Source organism: Phaseolus vulgaris, chromosome 2 (assembly GCF_051622355.1).
Source record: "Phaseolus vulgaris cultivar YP4 chromosome 2, ASM5162235v1, whole genome shotgun sequence".
Lineage (NCBI taxonomy): Eukaryota > Viridiplantae > Streptophyta > Magnoliopsida > Fabales > Fabaceae > Phaseolus > Phaseolus vulgaris.
In genome coordinates, this window is record NC_143499.1 from 32,380,849 (window position 1) to 32,405,810 (window position 24,962).

Below are 24,962 nucleotides of genomic sequence, written 5' to 3' on the forward strand. Positions count from 1 at the left end.
CAGGGTTTTGAAGAGAAGAGGAAGAGAGGATATACATGTGAACAGTAAATATCCTCTCCTTCAAAATGAAGAGATGTAGAGAGAAAGTCACATCAGCATGTGTTATTTCCGAATTTACCCTCATTCATCTACAAAAGTTTTTAATATTAAAAAATAGTATTTTTTATTTATTTATATACGATGTGATTTAGTTTCTAATTTTATAGTATATATTTAATATTTTAAGAAATTATTTGAAGTTCTCTTTTTATTTAATTTTTTGTTGCATTTATATTAATACTTTTTTTATAATTATTATGTTTATGAGTTAGTAATTTATTTGATAATAGTTTTTTATGAAATTATTTTTTATTGTTAATTATGTTATATTTTTTTGTATTTTTTTATTATTTTTCATTACTATACAGTTTTTAATAATAAAAAATATTATTTTTTTATTTATATAAGATTTGATTTATTTTCTAATTTTATAATGCATGTTTAATATTTAGAAATTACTTGAAGTTTTGTTTTTATTTAATTTGTTGAATATTTTTTTTTCTAATTATAATTTTTAAATTATATCTATTTATATTTAATATATATTTATTTTCTAATTTTAATTTTTAAGTCTACGAAATATGTGAAAGTTGTTTTATTTTTAAACAAAAATAACTTATTTCATTATTAAAAAAAATTTAATAGGCAAAGATAAATTTATAAAATAACATTTAACAATTTAAAAAAAAAATTCTCTTACAACCATCACATCACTCACAAACTCCCATAAACTTTCCTTACACATCCACTCTAACATATCCCAATCCAAACAACCTCACTTTCTTCACAATTTCTTCTCACATCCTCACACATCCACTCCTTTAAATCCTCACACATCCTCACACATACACTCCCTTAAATCCTCACACATCCACTCCCCAATCCAAACATACCCAACGCAATGTTTGGATCAGGGGGTGGCCCTGTAGCGCGGACAAATTATAGGGTGGCCACCCCGTTTGGTTTTGTGAGAGGGGGAGGGTGAGGGTGAGAGTGAATGAAAAAGAAGTGGTTTGAGGGTCATCTGAAATATGAAGAGAAAGGAGAGTGGAAAGCATGGAAAGCCATGTAAGATTGGTTGAAAAACCATGGTGCCCTTATTCACGTTACACAAAAGTAACATTTTACTTTGCATGGAAGCTAAGCACCACATCTGTCTAACCTTCACATAGAGAGTTGCATTGATATAAGGTGCTTGGAGAGGGTCTTCAGTAAGCATAGAGGTAGAAAAGTGAATTTGGTAGTTCATGTTTGTCCTAAGGTTACATTTTTTTTTCATTTTAGTTTCATGCATAACCGATTATCATTACAAAATAACGCACTACATAATAGATTATGTAGTTAAAAACAGTTGATAATCGATTATGGTCGTGACATAATCGGTAATCTGAGAATTTTTGCCAAGCATAATCGATTATGGGAGCTTTGTTATTTTGACCATAATCGATTATCTGTTAGCATAATCAATTATCTGTTAGCATAATCGATTATGTTAGATTTTGAACTGCAAGAATAGTCGATTATCTGCTGCCATTCCCGAAACCATTGTCGCCCCTTTGACACTTTTTGGGGGTAATCTTCAATTCTCTCGGGGTGTTCAGGTCGGGCTGACACCGACCGCGAAGAATCTCTTCTCACCCGTCCCTAAGGAGGAACTGTTCTCAATCGACATCGAGATGCAATGTCGAGGATTCGTGATGACTCAGCTGACTGTCGATGTTGGAAACCAAAAGGTAAGAGATCTTTCGGCTAGAACATGAGCTGAATGAGGCCTTCAGCTCTTTGAAGTTGTCACTGGAGGCATGTCGGATTTTGAGTCAAGAATGGCTAAAGTTGGTGTCGACCTCGAGCTGAGCCAAGTGAGGTGCGCTGAGAAGGAGAGAGGGAGAAGGAGAAGGAGAAGGAGAAGGAGGTGGTCGAGCTGAAGAAGGCTCTAAAGGCACGAAGGCCAAGTACTCGGCTAGAGGTCGATAAGGCCTCGGTAGAAGCTGAACTTGAGAAAATCCAGAATGAAACCTTGGTGATGTTGGATGAAAGTTTCAACAAGGTCGTCCGACAGGCCTACTTGCTCTACAACGAGCCACCACTAGTGGACGATTTTGAAGCCAACAAGAACATCTATGAGGGTCGATTGGTGCCCTTTGATGAGCTAGAGACCTTGAAGAACACGAAACCGAGGACCTCTACTGAGGACGTTGAAGATGAAGACCGTTAGGTTTTAGTCTCAATGTATTTTGTTCTCTCGGGGCCGAGGTGTGACCTCCTACTTTGATCATTTTGAATATATTGATCGTTTTTCTCCATACCTGCTTTTTAATAATAAACAAGTTATAAAAATTGACATTTCTTTAACTGTTGTTCTAGTAAATATGAATTGTCTCGTTTAAGTAGTTGAATCTCAAGAGGTATGACTGATTAGGGTAAGCATCCTTGATCGAATCGAGTCTTTTACATGTCGGGAGGGAATACCGATTAAGGTATGCGTCCTTGGCCAAACCGAGTCTGTAGGTATCGGGAAGGAATACTGATTAAGGTATGCGTCCTTGGCCGAATCGAGTTTTTAGGTATCGGGAGGGAATATCAGTTAAGGTATATATCCTTAGCCGAATCGAGTCTTTAGGTATCGGGAGGGAATACCGATTAAGGTATGCGTCCTTGGTCGAATCGAGTCTTTAGGTATCGGGAGGGAATACCGGTTAAGGTATGTATCCTTAGCCAAACCGAGTCTTTAGGTATCGGGAGGGAATACCGATTAAGGTATGCGTCCTTGGCCAAACTGAGTCTTTAGGTATCGAGAGGGAATACTGATTAAGGTATGGATCCTTAGTTGAACTGAGTGTTGTGAAAGAGTATATAAATTTAACTTGTATGTTTAAATACACATATTTGAAAATAAATGCCTCATTAAAACCTTCCCGATTGAAAATCCTCCTTAGGAAAAAAACGGTCGGGTGAGAAAAGCGTGCATAATTTTATTGATTTTAACTGTAATAAAATTTGAGGTGCGTGACATTCTATTTCCTCAATACAATCTTGCTCGATAACCACTCTTGGTGGTATGTCCCCGCAGCTGCAACATCTCGAATCTAGAAAGGGCCTTCGCAGTTGGATGAGAACTTGGCATATGTCTTACTTGCCTCACTTTGCATTCGTCGCACAAGATCTCCCTTCTAAAAGCTTTTCGGCTGAACTTTCGCGTTGTACCGCCTAACTGCGCGGAGCATGCATGCAATTTCGTGGATCCTGCTTCTATCTCGGAACTCATTTATGAGGTCAAGTCCAATCGATAGACTCTCCTGATTGATGGACAAATAGAAGATTTGCCTTCTAAGGGGTGGCTCCCCTACCTCAATCGGAATCATGGCCTCGGTGTTGTAAGTCAGGCTATAGGGTGTCTTTTGTGTCGAAGTTTGGGACATGCAGCGGTGGAAGGGCAAGATGAAATACTTGTTATTTGTGAAGGAAATGCATATTTTTGTCTTTGCTACTCAGAAGTTGAATTTAATGTATAAAGAAGACTGAGACTTTGAACACTAACATGTGTGTGGTTTTATTCGGTAATTCATGGGAGACAATGTTTATAATCACATTACTAATTAATGAGACACATGTTAGAACTTTGTGGGAGAAGATTGAGTCCTTGGATGTTTCTAAATCGGGGGATAATAAATTGTATTTGTTAAATTTTTTGATGACTTTGAGATACATGGAGTGTTCTTCCATTTCATACCACTTGACTGAATTTCAAGGGCCTTAGATTAGTTATCGGGAATGGGTATTAAATTTGATGATAAAGTTTTGGGACTATGTCTACTGAATATTTTACCTGAGTCTTTGGATGCATTTTAGATTTCTATTACAAACTTGGCCCCTAATGGTGTTGTTTTTTGCAAGCAGCAAAAAGTGGTGCTCTTAATGAAAAGATGAGAAGGTAGGCACAGGGTTTTTCATCTGAGTCTAAGGTTTTTTTCACTGAAAATAGAGGGATAAATTAAAAAAAGGAACCAAAAGGTGGTAGAGAGAAGTTTAAGAGTAAGTCCAAGTTCAGATACAAAAATGTGGAGTGTTATTATTTCCATAAAACATGACACAAACAAAAGTATTATTTTTTTTTTTGTGGAATAGGGAGAACAAAGGCAAGAAGGGTATGCAAAAAAGGAAGGATCATGATGGTGATGATCGTATTGTTACTGCAACTTCTGGTGATCTTGTTATTCTCGTGACCATGAGTCTTTAATCTTGTATTAGATGAGAGCATGTGGATTATTGATAATGATGCTACACTGAATGTTACACCAAGGAAGGAGTTCTTCACATCTTACACGTCTGGTGATTTTGTTGTCTTGAAGATGGGTAATGATGGTGTGTCTAAGGTAATTGGTGTTGGTGATGTCTTCCTACAAGCCAACATAGGAATGCAATTGTTGCTTAGAGAAGTCAAACATGCTTCTAATGTCTATTTTAATTTGATCTAGGTGCAAATGTTTAATGATGATGGTTATGACTCACCACTTTGTTTTGGAAAGTGAAAGCTCACCAAAGGTAACTTGGCTATTACTAGAGAAGAGAAATCATCTAAATTGTATAGGACAAAAGTTTTGGTTTTTAAAGATAGTGTGAATGTCGTGGATGTGGGGATATATTTGTGGCACCGAAGGCTCAGTCATATTAATGAAAAAGGGTTTAATTTCTTAGTTAAAAAGGATGTTCTTCAAGGACTAAAAAGTGTAAAACTTGAGAAATTTTCTCATTGCATGACTTGCAAGAAAACTAAAGTATCCTTCAAGAAGCATCCTCCCTCAAAGAAGTTATAGTTGTTACAATTGGTACATTATGATGTTTATGGTCCATTGAAGGTAAAATCCTTTAGTGGTGCACTTTACTTTGTTACCTTTATTGATCATTGTTATAGGAAACTAGGGTTATATGTTTTGTAAATAAAAGACCATGTGTTAAACAAGTTCAAACAATTCCATGCCTTGGTTGAAAGACAGACAGGCAAGAAGTTTAAACGCATTTGTACTGCCAATGGTGGTTAATATTGTGGACCATTTGATGTTTATTGCAAGCAACATGGTATTGCACATGAGACTCTTCCCAAAACTCCCCATCTAAATGGTTTGGTAGAAAGGATGAATAGGACATTACTTAAGAGGGTTAGATGTATGCTCTCAGATGCCAAATTACCCAAACATTTTTTAAGTGAGCATTATAGGTAGCAGTGCATGTTATTAATCTCACTCCTACTATTATTCTTGACAATGATTTTTTAGACAAATTTTGGTTTGACGAGAATGTAAGTTATGACAATTTGTGTGTCTGCGATTGTAAGGAATTTTTTCATATTCCAATGGGTGAAAGATCCGAGTTGGATGTGAAGACAAAACAATGCATCTATATTGAATATGGTGAAGATGAATTTGGAAAGTTTATGAATTTGGCAACTTCTTCTCCTTTGTATAGTGTCCTTCGTGGAACTCCTTACAACTTCGTGCGGTGAGTAATTGGAAACAATCGTCACTATGTTATTGGAAGATAGGCTATGGATTCTTTTTTGGTATTATAGTTGCTGCAACAATTGTTCTCAAAGTATCTTAATTTTTTTTTAGTTTTGTATTGTGTTCTCCTATACGTACGTACTGACAAATTTATGTAAATATGACATAAATTAGTTTTAGGTTTGGTGTGTTTGGCTTGTGTTACGAATGCTTTCGCAATTTTTTGAAACTGAGAAGGTGTTATGCTTGTGTATTGAAAATTTTGAGTTCTGAGCTTAGTCATTTAGTGTTCTTTGTTGTTACTCACACTTTGGTCTTGGACTTGAATTGAGTTGTTATTTCCTAGAGTCGTATTACTTCTATTTTTGTCTTTCTGAACCCGTGGAAAAGGCTAGGATTATGGTATTAATGGATTTTAGGAATCACGATTATGTGATTCTCATAATAGTGGTTAAACTGATGAGCTCCATTAGAAAGTTTTTTGCTGAGTTTTGAAAAATTGTACTTGGATATTTGTATTTTTGGCTTTATAAATATGAAGAGAAAAAACAAACGTGTTGAATTGGTATTTCAAGTTAGGTTGCTCTAAAGTGTAAAAAAAATTAACTGCATTTTCATGTTCATTTGCGTTCTCTACCTTCAAGTAAACAAGGGAATTTAGATGTAGTAATAGTATAACCACTTTAATGTTATACTCACAAAATTTAAACTAGAGTACGAAAAAGTCATTTGATTCATTGCTACTTAAGTGTAGAAAAAATAATGTTTGTATTAATGGAAGAATGCTTTTAATTGGTTTAAGTACATGTTTTTTCTGAAATTTAATCCAAACATAATTCTCTCTTCCAAATTAATGGTTGGATTCAATGATTTGATGCTCTTCTAGTATTTGGTTTTTCCCTTTTCTATGAAAAATCATCAAAAAAAATGCTCATATATTATATTTTACAGGTTAAAATAAGAAACTTATAAGCATTTTGTGATTACTAGAATCTAGGTTTTGGGTTTGTTTGTAGGGAAAGTTGAATGATGGTAGAGAGATAATTGTGAAGAAGTTATCACACACTTCAAATCAAGGGAAGAAAGAGTTCGTGAACAAGGCTAAGTTGTTGGCTCGTGTGCAATAATGCAATATGGTGAATTTGGTGGACTATTGTGTCCATGGCAATGAAAAACTACTTATTTACGAGTATGTTGCTCATGAAAGCCTAGACAAGTTTCTTTTCAGTAAGTGCTTCTTCAATGCATGCCACTCCTTCATCATTTATCGAATTACTAGAAACCCATCCTCAATTCCTTATTTTCCCTAATTAGAATCATTTATGTTCTTACAATTTCTAAGAAACAAAAACTGATTTGAATTTATTAATCAAGTTTGAAGAAACTTTGTGGTCCAACCTGAAGAAACTCTAGAAGAGGCCTTGACTTTTCCGTATTTTTTTGTTTGATTCATAGGATGAGTTTGAGGAAGATAAGAGAATGTTTATCATGCAATCACATAAACTTTGATGTTTAATTAGTTTTTCATCAAATTATTGATAAGTAGTGAGATTTTGAAGTTTTAGTGTATTATAAATCTGAAATATTGATTTCACCATCAATTATAGTCTTACACAAATACTATAATCATGGACTCAAATTGAGTTTGGTTTAATTTTTTACTTGATTTAATGTAAAATAGCTAAGATATAGTTGGGTTTGTTGTGTTTTTTAAGCAATTCATCGCAATTTTAGTTCAGGTTGGATAAATACACTGATTAATTAAATAATAGTATTTTTTTTACAATTTATTTTTTTACGGTTTAATTCATGTTTATTTTTGTTTCAATTTAATTTTAATTTCTAAATAAAATATCAATCATTAGTTTTAAATTATTATACATACATTTTTGAAGTTTTTTTGTTCTAATATGAGTTCTTGACATTTATAAATGAGTTTGTTTGTAAATTATACGCAATTGTCTAGATAACGTTGATATGTAGGTGATTGTTATTAATGGATGGAAGAAAATTGATCGATGAATGGGTGTGTCTGGAGAACATTGATATGTAGATGATTGTTATTAATGAATTGGGAAAATGTGATCAATGAATGGGTTTTTCTATAAATTGTATGCAATTGTCTAAATAACATTGATATGTAGGTGATTGTTATTAGTGAATGGAAGAAAATTGATCAATGATATGCAATTGTCTGGATAACATTGATATGCAAGTCATTATTATTAATGAAAGGGGAGAAATTGACTAATGAATGAGTTTGTCTAAAAATTGTATGCAATTATTTGGATAACATAGATATGTAGATGATTGTTACAAGAAAATTGATAAAGCAATCATTTTTTCTAAAAAAAAGCAAACTTACTATGATGATTATTGTAATGGATGACATAAAAAGCCTTATTTACTATGACGGTTTTGATGAGAACCATCATAGTATGTTGTACTTTCTATAACGGTTGTAGAAATATCAGTCATAGAAATTTTTGTCAAAACATATTATGACAAGTATTTTTCACATTTTATGATGGTTTATAAACAACAGTCATAGTAAGTCAAGTTACTATGTCAGTTTTTCAACCAACACAAAAAGCGTAGTTTTTATATTGTCTGAATCTATATTGTCATTAGAATCGTCATAAAAATTTCTATAGAACCATCATAGAAAGTCTTTTTTTGCAATAGTGCCTTCTAAGAACTTAAGTGTTTTGAGGAGGTTTTAGAGAGTGAAGAAAAACAACAGTATCTAAATGCAATGTAAGATGTGATGAAATTCTTGCATGAAATCACACTTATGACTTAGTGAAATTGTCTAAGAACAAGAGGGCCTTAGGAAACATATGGATATTCAGGGTGAAGCATGAGAGTAATTTTGTGTCTCCAAGATATAAAGCTAGACTAATGGTAAAAGGTTTCAAACAAAAGAAGGGTGTTAGCTTCAATGAGATTTTTCTTGTCTATGGTGAAGTTGTCATCCATTAGAGCAATTTTGAGTTTAGTTGCTACTCCTTATTTGGAGGTAGAACTAATGGATGTAAAAATTATTTTCCTTCATCGTGATTTGGAGGAAGAAATTTATATGAAGTAACCTAGTGGCTTTCAAGTTAAAGGCAATGAAGATTATATGTAGGGTAGGAAAAATATATGGTTGGAAGTAGGCTCTACGACAATGGTTTAATAAGTTTAAGTCTTTTATGTATGAGAAAGTCTACAAGAAAACTACTTTTGATCATTTTGTCTACGTTAAAATGATTTATGATGATAACTTTATTATCATGTTATTATATGTTGATGACATGCATATTATTGGGATAGATGTTTCCAAGATTGACAGGTTGAAGAAGCAGCTAGGCGAGTCATTTTTCATGAAAGGTATGGAAGCTTCTAAATATATTCTTGTAATAAGAATCATTTATAATAAAGAGAAAAAGAAGTTTTGATTGTTAGAGGACCTTTGTCTAAATAAGGTCTTGCAGAGATTCTAGATGGAAAATGCTAAGTGTGGGAACACTTCTTTTGAAACTCATTTTAAAGTAAGTGAAAAACAAAGTCCTTCAAATGAACCTAAGAAGTCTAACATGGAGAGAGTTCCTTAGCATCTACAGTGGGTAGTTTGATGTATGCAATCATTTATACTAGACCAAATATTGAACAAGTTTTTGGTATAGTCAATAGATTTTTGTCAAATCCAAGTAGAGAACATTAGAATGTTGTGAAATGGATTTTGAAGTATCTTCATGGTATTATTGATATGAAGCTTTGTTTTGGAGGTGATAAGCCTACAATGGTTGGCTAGAGATATTGATTCCAAATTTTCCAGATCAAGCTATTTGATTAAATTTATAGGGAGAGTTGTAACTTGGCAATCAAAGCTACAAGGGTGTGTAACATTTTCTACTACAAAGGCGAAGTTCATTACCATTACTAAAGCATGCAAGGAGTTGTTAAGGTTAAAGATATTCTTGCATCAACTTGGTTTTGAGCAGGACAACTATCCCATGTTTGTGGATAGTCAAAGTGTCATCCATTTTGTTAAGAATCCAATTTTTCATTCAAGATCTAACTATTAATGTATGGTATCATTGGATACGTGATGCTATAGATTTTAAACTGTTGGAATTGATTAAAATTCATACTAATATAACGGTGCTAATATGATGATTAAAGCATTATCAAGAGGAAAGTTTGAATTTTTTTGTGAGATCATCAATTTGGCGATTATCTCAACATAGTTGTGAGGGAAATATATGTTAGGTATTAGGCTCTCTTCCTATATGGAGAAAATGCTTAAATTAAAAAACTCACTTGATGTCTCACTTAACTAAGTGAAAAAAGGGTTTGAAGTTAACAAGTGAATAAGAAAAATGTCTGAAGTCATTCAAAACACCAACATTTTTTGGGAGAAAATAAATTTGTCAAACTGCAACTGTAAAACATATTATTGCAAATTTGTCCGACTAAAAATTTAACAACTAATTTGGAACATCTAGTTCTTCATTTGAAACGATTGGATCTTTGATACAAGGTTTGAGTGGGAAGATATTCACTTTTTACCATAGTTGTGTATTTGAGATTTTCATCTTCTTTATTATCTATTTGTAGGTTTTATTGCTTTGTAGTTTGTTGTAGTGTTCACACTATTTTAAGCACTTTATTAAAACTCTTTTGAATTGTAACAAATTGTCATCCATCCATTAAATGTACTATTTTCATACATATAATTTATAAAGATCAATAAAAATAAATAAATTGATTGTAATTATTAATATTACAATTTTTAATTTTATTCAGAAAAATGTCTATAAAATTAAATGATTTAAGCATTGATAATAGATAATAGATAAAAAATACTAGAGAACAAAAATAGATTTCACAATAAATTAAGAATATATAAAAGAATTAATAATTAACATATTAATAAATCGAAAACGAATAAAAGAATTGATAATTAATACATTTGAAAATAAGTCAGTCTTTACTATAATTAAGTAAAAATAAATAAGTCATTTATTTAGAGGAAATGATACACAAAAATATTAGTTGTACAAACTCAATAATAAATAATTTTATTCATTAATGCACACGGCAAAACTTACTAGAATACGAGATAATATTCAAATTCAAAGTGGCTTTTTACAATATATCATACAAATTGGGGGTGGTAACATGAAGAACAATAGAACCGGGGAGAACCCTACTCTTTTTTCTTTTTCTTTTTTGAAGCGGTGAGGACAACACAGTATGTACAAATTAAGACAAAATGTACCTCTACCCTTACCCTCTCCTCTCTGGCATTAAAGAAAATAATAAAAGAAAGAAATAAAGAATTCAAGGTTTTCAACCTTGGATACTGTATTTTACACCAAACCTCCACCACTATTAGTAGCTCCTCCTGGTACTCTCAAATAACACGTCCGTAACTGCAACTTCCTGAACCTGTCATGCGGGTACCATAAAAACTACCAAGAGCTAATTCCTCAGTCACTGACAGCCTTTTTATCTAAGGTGCCAAAAAACTCTTCAATCAAATTGGACGTGGTTAAGAAGTCTAAATCTGTACTTGGAGTCGGACATGTTGTGTACCCTTGATACCAGTCTTTAGCAACACAGGGATCCAACAAATAATCATGCTCCATCACATTGCTGGACAAATCAAGTTTTCCTTGCATACGCGGACTCTGATCACATTTAAATCCCCTAGCTTCCAAAGCAGAACTAGAATCGCCAAAACCATGAGAATGGCAAGACACCATATTGGCATCACACTCAAAGGACATACAGGAATCATCCTGGACAGCAATATCGTAATTAAGAATCCTGGCACACCCATCGACATGCTCATCAGGATTACTCCAAGCCTCAACCTGTGAGTTCACCTTGCAATTTAATGAACTTTGATCAATCTCACTCTCTATCTCAGTTGTGTTTCCCATATCACATCCAGTTACACCAAGAACATTATCGTCAGTTCCATATTCACTGTTATCATCATCTTCTTCAGAATAATTATCTTGGTTTTCTACGTGGACATCACCATCACCAAGAGATTCAATGGCAGAATCATCTGAATTTTCAAAACCAAAAATTCCAGGGTTTCTTGTATTACATTCATCATCGTCACTATCAATATCCAAAAACCTGGACCTGTTCTGAGAGGCCCTCCTCTGCAGCATAAAAACATTAAAATAGTAGCTGACTATTTCCCTGCTGGTTCGAGAACAAAAAGTGACTGACAAATGTTTCCAAAAGTTTCTACCCAATGACGCAGGATTGGAGTAAACAACCTCATGAAACATGTCTTCTTCTTCTTCAGTCCATTGCTGTGCAACATGCTCTCCCATGTCACAAAATCCCAAGTTCACAAACTTCTCCTTCCCAAGAGTCTTCATCAATTTTTCACGTGCTTCCCTGACATGCTGTCTAACACATCTAATGGAGCCACGATCCATGCAGTTACACTCTTTCCTGCCTTGTCCACACTCATTAAGTGAAGAATAAGAGCTAGATTCATGCATTGAGAGCAAAGAAGTCCCAATGAGTCTCTCTTCATCTTCATCAACAGTATGAGCTGATAGTAAGCCAGAGGGGGGACTGTCGTGATTATATTTGCTTAATTCTGACATCTTATTCACTTTTCCCCTCCAAACAGGGAGGGTAGCTTGGTGATTTGGACCAATGGGAACTGATTTTCTAGGTGAGCAATCAAACGCCAAATAGTCATCATCCAAAGGAACAAATGCTTTCTGGTGAGTATCAAATTCAAAACAATCTGACGAAGCAGATGATAATGAAGTAGCCCCAGAACCAGTATCATCCTCACCAGAACAACTGCTGAAATGGCCGCTGGTTTGAACATTCTTGTCACCAGCATACGGAGATCCCTTAGCAGCATTTATTTCATGTGGATCATACCATTGAATATTGTAAAAGTCATTTTCACCACCTATGTACCAAATGAAGAATATTCTTTATAACACATCAACTGCCAGACAGTTTTCAATCAGGAAAATTACCACCTTAAAGAATGTTTAACAAATATGAAAAGAAATTAAAACAAAAGCATTTACCTGTAATAACAGTCTTTGCAAAGGACTTATTGGGTGTAACAAAATCATCTAACGAAACCAGTTCATTGTTGCTTTCAAAACGTTTTGCCTTGTTCAAAGAGAGATCCTCAAGTTCATTAGCCTCAAGACACCTCTTATACCCCATTCTGATTATGTCATGAAGTAATTAAGGGTTCGTATTAAAACAAATTTACCAAATAAATAAAGGCATTTGATGCACAAATGACATTGTATTCAGAGGGAAATTTTTGTATTTGTGCTCACAGTATACATGTTGTGATAGAAAGAAAAATACATCACAATTGTTAACATAAGATTTCTGAACATTAACCATCTACAAATATGTTCACCATAAAAGATGGAGTGAGAGAACTGTTTCTATTTTGAAAGGAATAACTAAAGCTAATTGCATTATGATGGAGCTAGAATTTCCGGTAGTGTTACATGCAGATAGATGTACCAAGCTCAATACATATCTCTCTTTTTTAATTTACAATGCATAACTTGTAAAAATAACTTTGAAGTACTTACTAAAATAATATATATATATATATGATGAAAACCACCTATCATAGCTTTTTAAAATCAGCATTATGTTTATTTAAACTTCTGTAAATAATTATATCACATTAACAGGACAAAGTATCATGTGCATTGTGCATTATAGTGAAATTTACACATTAAAGGCACAGCAGCATATCAAAAGGAAACTTATGCACAAATTAAATGAAAACAATAGCGTTTTAAGCCTAAAAAAACACATAACGGCAATAAAACGAGAATGACAAATCATTCTAACCTTGTTTATTCTTTCAAATTCAAACTCAAGACCACTGGACAACACAGCACTTGGGAGAACAGTTTAGGGTCAAACGAAAACAAAAGCCTAATTGGATGCAGAATTACACAGAAAACGCAGTCACTTAATGCCAAGAGGCGTAACCCCCAATTGAATTTCACCAATTACAATAGCAACAAATTGTATTTAAAACCTAACCCTAGATTCTTCACTCGCTTCGAAAATTATTAAATTGGAAACAATACGACCACTACAGTTTCGTCGGGTATGAGAAGCAATCAAACCCCTCAGGTAATTTACAGAAAAACCCACCAGAAATTGAAGTATCAGAAAACCCTAAAAATTGACCGGTTCGAAACCCTAGACACGTGAATAAATCCAGGAATTATCAGGAATTGGGAGGAAATATCAAGCGAGTAAGAACCAAGACCAGGAATTTTGGGTAATACACAAGGAAATACAGCGATCGTGTGGCCTTGAAAAACCTAATCGAAACCCTAACCTAGAAAACGACAGGGATTGAGAAAAGGGTGACAATTTTGGAATCAAACGGAAGAAGATATCGGGAATTAAACGAATTAGGGACTCGATTGAAGAATTAGAAGCAATAATTAAAAGGAGATGGAAGATCGAAAGGGAGAAGATCGAAGGAAGACGGCGATGAAGAGCGAGGTACGGTTCGTGCTTTTCATTACGACATGGTCGGATATGAATGTCGGGTTGAAATACTCTCTTGGGTTGGGCCTCCGAGCCACAAAACCTGCCCTATATTTAAACTCTAATTACACCCCTTTTCCTTTCTAAGAAAAGGAAAAAAATCAAAACGTCAAACAGGAAATTGTTTTTAAAAATTGATTTTAGATTTTTTTTAAACTTAATTAATTGGAGAGAATTATTTATATACTCAAGGGATAAATAAGGTAATTGAAGTGGAGGGGGATTTGTTTTAAACTCGGGGACGGTTTTCTTTACACAAAAGTATATATTATATTCTTCATATAATCCTCTTTTTTTATCTATCCAATTATTTATTTATTTTTTATCTCTATTTATTTACAAAAAAAAAATAACTTCATTCTATAAAATAAGAATGGTCTTGGAAAAGAATTGAACAATAACCACAAAAATAATAACTTCGTTAAACTTTTTAATCTTATTTAGTTTCACAACAAATATATATACACACACGCTTGTTATAATCTGTAATGAGATACCCAAATTTATATTTCCATTTTTCCTTAATTATATTTTTAAATTTTAATATTTTGAATCATACAAATATTACTTTATTGTATATACCACAATAAAGAAAAAGAAAAATAGTGGAGATAAATTATTTATATACCACAATAAATATCATCTTATATTAGTGTGAAGAAATTATATTTGACTTAGGTTGGTACCGCTTCTTTCATAATCATATGCTTTATATGCTTTCTAAGGATACGTATAAAGAAAAAAATAAAATGAATAAAAACAAGTATGAGATGATCAAATCAAAACCCATGCAATAAGGAAAATATATATTCGAGTAATCCAAACGTGTTCCATAAAAAAGTCATGACTAATTTAGACAATCATATTTTTATATCAAAAGAATTTTTTCTTCAAACATATTCTTTCATTGAGTTTTGCCAATACCTGATCTGCTTGTGGAGGGATCAGACATTTAAGTAAGAGTTGAGAATCGTATCTAGAAAGGTAGTCCTCTATCATGGTCAAGCAGTATACGTTGTTTTGTAACTCCCCATATAGGTCCTTTTAAAACTATACTTCTGCCACTACCTTTTAGATTAGTTGCACCATTTACTGATAAGATCCACTTCGAGTCCACATGTTTGGTCACGTTAGAGGGCGAGGTGAGTTGTATTATAAAGTCTGCAAACTTCTAACCTGTGTAGGCCCCTAGCTTCATAGGACTTTGATAATTCAACAAACCATTTTATCAATCGACCAACAATATCAAGAGGTGGCTCATAACCACAACCGTATAACTCAAGAAAGTGTTGTAGTCGCCTAGTTGTTCCTACTATTGTTATTGTTTTTTCTATCTTCTGATATCAAATTTTAGTGTCTTGTAACACTTGCCGAAAAAATAAATCAGCCTTTGTTTTCCTTCAACGTCTTGTATTGTCGAGTTAATTGCTTGATTGGTCACTGTTATATATAGTTAGAGTCGTCTATCGGCTACTAATTTGTTGTGAACTGGAAGGTTGGACAAGTGTTCTTTTAATTTTGAAAAGTCTCATCACACTCTTCCGTCCATGTAAATTAATCATTTTTCTGAAACACTAAAAGTAAGAAAATCATTGTCTCCACCCTTGGTAAGGAAACGAGACAAGGTGAGAATTGTTCTGTTAGTTGATGTACCTTTTCACATTAGTATAACTCTTCGTATTGGTAATAGTTAAACATTTGTTTGGATTTGTCTCAATCCCTCGTTTTATAAGTAGGAAACCAAAAAATCCCCTCGGCTTTACTCTGAAAATACATTTTTTTGGATGGAGTTTGAGTTTATACTTACTGATAATGGTGAATAACCCTTCCATGTCCTATTGGTGACTCTCCTTTGTCTTGGATGTTATAATCATATCATCCACATATGCATGCATATTCCTCCTGATCATAGGTTGTAGTATTATGTTCATCAAACGCTAGTATCTTGGGCCATCATTGCTAGCTATTAGAGAGATGGCATAAAGAAGATAAGCTAATTTAATGTTCCATGTCATGCATTTAATGTTTCCCAACATAAGAACTTATCAAACGATGATGGAAAAAGAAAAAAGACAATAGAGAGTTCAATGTTACTCAACTATTAGAAAAAGGAATGCAATGGCTACTTTTCTAAAAGATATAAGAAGACTTGTATCGATGAAAAGAAAACAAGAAAGCTTGCCACACTTTTCAAGTGTCAAAACTCTATTGAAATTTTTTCTATGCCCGAAAATTGTGTAAGAACATTGTTTGTGTTCATTCTCGTCTACTAGTAGAGAGAACTCTTAAACCTTGTATACATCAAAAGATGTTACTCTCTCTAGTGAACAAAACCATTGATCAATTGATCACTTAAATCTTGTATCAATGTTGAGTCAGGAGTGACTACACTAATACAAAAAAATGGAATCTATGATCCCGTATACAGACGGTTCAAAAATAATTGTCGTAATAAAAGAGGCAATGACATTTTTGTATTTTTTGCCATTTTCGCAATTTTTAACGACGGTTCCCGTCTGAACCATTGTTATATATCCAAACTTGTGTGATTTGTGGCGGTTCCCAGACGAACCGTCGTTATATACGGACACAAAAACTACACAATTGTGCGCGGGGATCCCTTTCTTCTCACTCTCCAATGTTCATTCCGTCTTCTTCCTCACTCCACTTCATCTTCTTCTTCCTCGCTTTCGCTGCATCGCCTTGCAACCTCCAACCCAACCTCCACTTCGCGCTGTCAGCGCCTTCAACCCCACCCCACCACTTTCTCTCCCGCCGCGTGTTCCTTAGGGTGCGCCACCTTACTCTCTCCCTCCATAGGGTGCACCTCCTTCCTCACTCTCTCCCTCCTTAGGGTGCACTCGTCTTCCTCACTCTCCCCCTCCCTCCATCTCTGCCTCTCGCCTCCCTCCCTCTCTCCGTAACCACACCACACAAAGAAAAACGTTGTGTCGCCTCACGCTGGTCCTCCGTCGCACCGCCACAAGCTGCTCCGTTTCGCTGCTGCTTCTGCACACTGGTGGACATCTTTGCCACTAGTCCTCCTCGCCTAGCCGTCCTCGTGCCTTCGCTCACCCGTGCCATTTTTCCCACCATATTAGTTTTTTAATATTATATTTTTATTATTATTGTTTTAATAGTTTTTACTTTTTTATTTGTGTTTTAATATTTTTTTAGTTTTTTAAAAGTATTTTAATATTCTTTACTTTTTTATTAGTGTTTAATAGTCTTTATATTTTTTAATTAATTTGTGAATGCAACATGTTGATTCTGAGTCTGAGGGTGTCCGACCCTCGACAATTTGGATTTTTTTTTATAGTGAATTAGATAATATTTGTATACATTGGACGCGTTGATCATGGGTCTGAGAGTGTTCGACCTTCGGCAATTTTTATTTAGTTTTTATAATGAATTATATAATATTTGTTTGTATTGAACGCGTTGATGCTATGTTCGGGGGTGTCTGACCTTCAACAATTTTGCTTTAGTTTCATAATGAATTAGATAATATTGTTGATGTTGAGTCCGAGGGTGTGTAACCTTTCAACAATTTTGATTTAGGTTTATAATGAATTAAATAGTTTTCTTAGTTGATTAGCTCTATGGATCGGAGTTGGATTAATACACCACGTTTAACTGATGCATACGAAAGAGGGGTGGAAGAATTCATACAGTTTGCACAACATAGTGACGTTAGTAATCATAACGGAGTAAGAATGAGGTGTCCTTGTGTGAATTGTTTGAATGGAAGAATATTGAATGTTTCCAAGATTAGAGAACATTTTTTTGTGATGGGTTTTTGAAAAATTATACAATATGGACGTGGCATGGTGAATTGTTGCACTTACCAAGTTTTCACCAAGCTTTGGTGTTTGTTGATTTCCCAATGGATGATAGATTAGAGGACAAGATTCGTGATGTGGGAGCAAAATCTTTTTCTCGAGTAGTTTCGAAAATATGTCTAATGATGCAGAGAGTCATTTGTATCCTAGTTCAACTAACTTCACACGAGTATCAACAATGTTAAGGTTGATGAATTTGAAGGCAATGAATGGATGGACTGACAAAAGCTTTATAGAATTACTTCAATTGCTGAAGGACATGCTTCCAGAAGGAAATACATTATCCAATCGAAATTATGAGGTAAAAAAGATTCTTTTGTCCTATGGGAATGGAATATAATAAAAATACATTCATGTCCTAATGATTGTATTTTATACATAAATGAGTATGGTAATTTAAGAAGATGTCCTAGGTGTGGTTTGTCACGTTATAAAGTTAAAGTTGGTCAAAACGAATATAATGATGAAGTCACAAAGGAAGGTTCTCCTGCTAAGGTCATTTGGTATCTTCCAATAATTTCAAGGCTTAAGCGTTTGTTTGCCAATGCAGATGATGCTAAAAACCTTAGGTGGCATGCAGATAATAGAAAATGTGATGGATTACTTCTTCATTCAGCTGATTCTCTACAATGGAAGAAAATTGATAAAAAAAATTCCTGAATTTGGAAAAGAATCAAGAAACTTAAGACTTGGATTGACTACTGATGAAACGAATCCTTTTGGAAATTTAAGTAGTAATCATAGTTCATGACCCATTTTGTTAGTGATTTACAACTTACATCCTGCTTTGTGTATGAAGCACAAATACATGATGTTATCTATGATGATCTCTGGTCCAAAACAACCTGTAAATGAAATCGATGTTTATCTTAATCCATTGATTGAAGACTTGAAATTATTGTGGAATAAAAGGGTTGATGTGTTTGACGCGTTTAAAAATGAATCTTTCTTATTGCATGCAATGTTATTTTGTACTATCAATGACTTCCCTGCATATGGAAACTTGTCAGGTTATAGTGTGAAAGGTCATAAAGCATGTCCAATATGTGAAAAGAAGACATCACATGAGCAGTTGAAACACGTAAGAAAGACTGTGTATCTTGGGCATTGTAGATTTATAACGAAATAGCACCCGTATGATAGATTGAAAAAAAAAATTTAACGGATACCAAGAACGTGACATTTGTCCACTCCCCTAATTGACCTTGAAATTTATGAAAAGATAAAAAATGTTAATGTGACTTTTGGAAAAATGAAGAAGAAGCAAACTGTGACTGAAATATGGAAGAAGAGATCAATTTTTTTTATCTTCCATATTGGTGTGAGTTAGATGTCACATTGTCTAGATGTAATGCATGTAGAAAAGAATGTGTGTGACAGTTTAATAGGAACATGTCTGAACATTAAAGGCAAAACAAAGGATGGTCTGAATGCTCATCTGGATTTGATTGATATGAATATACGAGAAGAACTGTCACCACGAGAAGTTGGTAAATGTACATACTTGCTTGCAGCTTGTTACACTTTGTCAAAGAAAGAGAAAACAAGTTTTGGTGAATGTCTTAAAGGTGTTAAGGTACCACAAGGCTACTTTTCAAATGTGAAGAGTCTTGTATCTATGAATGATTTGAAACTAATTGGCTTAAAGTCTCATGATTGTCACATTCTAATGCAACAATTACTACCGGTAGCTATTCGTGGAATCTTACCAAAAAATGTTAGGCATACAATCACTCGACTATGTTTATTTTTCAATTCGATGTGTAGTAAAAAGATTGACTCTCAGAAGTTGGATGAACTTAAAAAAGAAATTATTGTTATCTTGTGTCAACTCGAGATGTTTTTTCCTCCATCTTTTTTTGATATCATGGTACATTTGGTTGTTCATCTTGTAAGAGAAATCGGATTGTGTGGGCTAGTTTATATGTGATGGATGTATCTAGTTGAACGATACATGAAGATTTTGAAGGGATATATGAAGAATCAATGTCGTCCGGAAGCTTCCATTATTGAAAGATACATTTCAAAAGAATCTATTGAGTTTTTTTCCGAGTGCTTGTCAAAAGATAAATCTATAGGGTTCCTGAAAAATGTTGGCACTCTCGTAGATTGATAAGTAAATCTTCAAAAGGTGTACATGTCATAAGCAAATCTAGATAAGAGGTTTTACAAGCTCGTTTGTATATCCTGAATAACACTGATGAGGTGTTACCATACTTAGATACACCCAAAGACATATTGTCAAATATAAGAATCCAAGGCAATTAGAAAAATGTCATGGTTTAAGCAAGAAATCATGAATGATCCATCAACATCTGAAACATTAACATAACTTGCAAACGGTCTTAAGTTTGACGTTTTATGTTGTTCGAGCTATCAAGTAAATGGTTGTTTGTTTTACACAATGTCTCGAGATGATAAGAGTATAATGAAAAATAGTGGAGTCACTTCGGAGGCAGAGTCCATGCAGTTTTCAACTTCAAAATATCAAAATCCTATTGTGGGATCAATGCCTTATTATGGTGTCATAGTAGAAATTTGGGAAGTTAATTATACCAAGTTTATTATACATGTTTTTAAAATGCAAGTGGGTTGAAAATAAGACAGGTGTCAAAGTTGATGAATCTGGAATGACTTTGGTTGACTTTCGAAAGATAGGTTATCATGATGAACCATTCATAATGGCATATCAAGCTTCCCAAGTTTTCTATATCCTAGATCCTATGTCTGAACACTGGTTTGTTGAGCTACATGGAAAAAAGCAACATAATGACCCAGAAGATGAAGAACCAAACAATGACATTTGTGAGATTGAATCACTTACAAGAATGACGACCAATAAAGAGTAAGAGGATGTTGTTGATGTTGTACATTCAACTCGAGATGATCATGACAAAGGAATATTTGCATGTGGTTGAGGTTTAGTTTTACAATATATAATTTTTATTATATTTCATATTCTTTATGTTTATCATATTTGTTTGATAACAAGAACATGATGAAGTTCCTCGTTCAAGAACTGGAAGAGGACTTACAAGATTAAAAACTATGTGTGTGAAGATAAATAAAGGTAAAAAAAAATATCATTGCCTATTGATGTCAACACTAGTGTGGCCACTAGGCCGAATGCAAAGAATTTTAGTAGTTATCTTAGAGTAGTTGCTCTTGAAAGGATCTCTATCTTAACTGATTTTTGGGATCATGTCACCGAGCACGAGAGAAACAAGATTTGGCAAGATATTCTGGTATGTAATTGTTTTTACTTTGTTCAATTTGGAGTTTGTTTATACTAATCATTGTTTTGAAAATATTTAATCTTAAAAAGAAAATGGTTGATAAAAATTACACTACTAGAAAAACATTAAATAGAAACCAATTTTAAAGACAAAAAATAATTAGTTACTATATTGACTAAATTATATATTATTTATAGATTAAAAAATTATTTGCATTTAAATTAGTTTCTAAATTTATAAACTAGTTTCTAAATTAATATCTAATTAGTTAATTGGTATTTGATTAGCTACCAATTTTAAAATCTAAACTAGTTGGTAGTTAATTAAATATCAATTTAGAAACTAATTTATAAATTTTATTAATAATTAAAATTAATTTAGATACCAATAATAATATTTTTAGTCTATAAAATTATATCTAATTTAGTCACTTAATTTCTATTTAATGATTTTTTTATTATTGTTGGAGATTCATAAAATATATAAAAGATGTTTCTTATGAATTATTGATGCAATTAATGTTTCATAATATATAAATACAAAAAGGACCATTTTTAGCAAATTTGATACTATATTTTTTTAATAAGCCTTAGTTTTTATGATTAGCATCTTTTCATGAATGTCAGGTTCTCTCTCTTAGTTCAAAAGTTTAGAATTTTATTAAATCATATATAATAATTAATAAAAACATAAATAAAATGTCGTATTAATGAGTAGGCTCATTAATTCCATGACTTTTAAAATGAAAACATGCCTTATTCAAAAGATATAAAAGTTTAATAGGTTAATTCGAATCACCTGAATAATAACAAAAATTATATTAAGGTGTTTGAGTTTATTTAAGTATATACGTTATCCTAACTCATAAACTTCCCTAGAAGCTGAATCGTTAGATCCATGAATCTCCAAAAGTGTAGGTAGTTATTACAACAAATTTAAATAATCCACAAAATTAATAAAATACATATAACTCATATAAATTAGATATAATAGAATAAAATAAATTAAAACATTCAATGGATACACTAACATATAAATAGAATATGTGATATTAACGTTACAAAAAAAATCATGAAATAGAAATCAATTTTTGATACCAAAAATCATTAGTTGTTATAGTGACTAAATTAAAAATCATTTTAAAGAATAAAAAAATTTTGGCTTCTAAATTAGTTTCTATTATTATTAAATGGTTTCTAAATTGATATCTAATTAACAACCAATGTTTTTCTACCAAAATTAGAAACTAAATAATTGGTAATTAAATTTTTTGTAGCTAATTAGATACTAATTTAGAAATCATTTAACAATAATATAAATTAATTTAGAAATCAATTTTTTATTTAGTTTCTAAAATGATATTTAATTTAGTTATTATAACAACTAATTTTTAGGTGTAAACCTACCTTTCAATTAGTAACAACATAAGTCAATATAAGTCATATAGACTTGACTTACCCTAAGCTAAGGATATGTTTAAAAAAACTTTATAAAAGCTTTTATAAGAAGAAATAAATATAGAAAATAAATAAAAATTATTTTTCTACAAGTTAAAATTAGTTTACATGCAAATTAATATTTTTAGAAAAGTCATATAAAACAATTTTATAAATTAATTTAACTACAAATTTATTTTAACTTATTTAGAAATCAATTATATTTTTCCTTTTAAAACTTCTTATTTCTAATGAATTTATCTACAATAAATGCAGATTATTTTCATAGCAACGTCTCTAAATTTCCGTGAGAAAAAAATACACAGGTCATTTTCTTACAAAACATCCACAGGTAGGTAGTTCTATGTTATAGATAAAAATGTAGCATGCAGATTCTGCAGATCCATAGGAAAAATCCGTAACTAAATACCAGGTATTTTAGAGAGAAAAAAAATTATCGATAAAACCGTACAATTATTTTACTAATAATTAAAAAAACCACAATTATTCATATAAATTCCTTTTTTAAAAATATTCTTCTATTACATAATAATAATAATAATAATAATAATTTTATTTGGTTTATGAAATATTAATAAAACTGGAAAAAATATTATTATCTGTACGTTAGCTAGTTGCTTGCATTGGCTGGAAGACTTTCAATAGTCTCCGAACCCTAATAAATTAATCAGAGAAAGCTGGCAGAAATGTCAACCTACATTAACTCAGGTTTGAAAGTAGCTATTCAAATCATTTAAATTCTTTACCATTAAAGCATAACTATCTAATAAATAAAACTCTTTTATGTATTATGAGACTTAGAATGGTTTTTATACAAAAGATAAAATTTGATGGTATGAAACTTGACGAAGAACAAAAAAGAAAATAAAACTTATACATGGTGTAAGAGAAAACATGATTCCCACCAGCATCCATTACAAAGAGATTCCACAACACAATAAAATTTTCACTTTAACACTAGATGCATAGCTCAAACAACCTGCGAGACGTCCCCATCATGGGAGGGCAACAAGGTACCATAGTCCTTTCCAAAATCCTCTGCAATCTCAACATTGGTCTTGCAATATATGTACAAGACCGTAGTAACCGCAATCTTAGAAACCGTAATCATAGAAAGGAAATAAGAACCGAGCAAAATCATCTCCCAAATCAACACCGCAGGAAACCCACTTTCTGTAGATACATTATAACCCCTTGTCAAGAAAAAGATGTTCCATGTCAAGATCACAGCGCAGAATCCATAGTAGAAAATAGAAGATAGAGCCACTCCTTTCATTCCCTTGATCAACCTCGCACTTCTTCTCAGGGCCTCCATGCCCCAACATGATTCCACCACCACAATAGCATTCACCAGGGTCCAGTTAACTTCCAAATACGTCTGCACGACTATCAAAGGAAGCGCAATGAAGACTCCTATGATGTAAGGCGACGAGTATGGAAGAAGTGGTAGGTGGAGAAGCTTGGCCCCGTGAATGAGAAGAAGCAAGAGAAGGCCGTAGAAAAGAGAGATGGAGAAGAAGATGAGTTGGGAAACGATGGTGGTGGCGAGGAGGGGTAGGAAGGAAGTGCCAATGGACTTTATGGTAGATAGAAGGTTCACGGGTTGGTCATGGAAGAAGTGGAAAACACTATAGGTGATGGTGATGACTCCACAGTTGGAAAAAAACAAAGAGAGAAGGGAATAGAGAAGGGAAAAGGTGGGGCTGGTGGTTTGTGATGGTGGGAGAAGGGTGGAAGAGTTGTTGGTGAAGAAATAGTTGAAAAGGTGAGAGAGGGTAGAAGAGAGAAAAAGGGAGAGGAAGAGGGGGAAGAAGAAGGTGAGAGAAAGAATGTTGAAGTGAAGAAGGTGTGCTTTGATGATGAGCTTAGCTTCAGAAATGAAGTCCGAAAGGTGCTTCTTGGGGGCCATATCAGAAGGAAAGAAGAACTGGGAAGTGAAGTTGCGTTCTGTTTGATCCTCTTCTTTCCAAATATATACTATTATTTTTATTAATTATTATATTTAGATTCAGTTTTACACGCGTTTTATTGTTGATTTTTCTTCTGGTAGGTTCGTAGAAGGAAGCCTCCTCATATAAGCAATGACTTTTTCAAACATGAATAAAGGGTCATGAAATGTGGGAAATCATAAAATAATTTGAAAAACATGATTTTTTTTATAAAAGTAGTTTCAAAATATAAAAATGTTTAAAACCCATAAAAAGTATAAAGATAATTTAAAGAGTACGAAAAAGTTTAAAAATATGAGAATGTATTAAATTGGTTTAAAATATAAGAAAACTATAAAAAAAAGGTTTCAGAAATATG

General features: G+C 32.9%; 2 protein-coding genes across 3 annotated transcripts; both read right to left on the reverse strand.

Annotated features, from left to right (window-relative positions):
- Positions 1-10,629: 10,629 nt before the first annotated feature.
- LOC137811519 (uncharacterized) lies at positions 10,630-14,172 on the reverse strand. 2 transcript variants are annotated; one of them, XM_068613309.2, is made up of 3 exons: positions 13,404-14,172; positions 12,605-12,750; positions 10,630-12,480 (listed from the first exon to the last, which is right to left on the reverse strand). In XM_068613309.2, the coding sequence occupies exons 2-3, from the start codon at positions 12,747-12,749 to the stop codon at positions 11,015-11,017; spliced, it is 1,611 nt and encodes a 536-aa protein (XP_068469410.1). In that variant the 5' UTR covers position 12,750; positions 13,404-14,172; the 3' UTR covers positions 10,630-11,014. The 2 variants fall into 2 exon arrangements, with proteins under 2 accessions (XP_068469410.1, XP_068469411.1); XM_068613310.2 differs by lacking the exon at positions 13,404-14,172 and having other exon boundaries at positions 12,605-13,397.
- A 9,247-nt stretch (positions 14,173-23,419) lies between these two features.
- Positions 23,420-24,600, reverse strand: LOC137811520 (uncharacterized). Its single transcript, XM_068613311.2, has one exon. It carries the CDS (start codon positions 24,562-24,564, stop codon positions 23,626-23,628), a length of 939 nt encoding a protein of 312 aa, XP_068469412.1. The 5' UTR covers positions 24,565-24,600; the 3' UTR covers positions 23,420-23,625.
- Between the last annotated feature and the right edge of the window lie 362 nt (positions 24,601-24,962).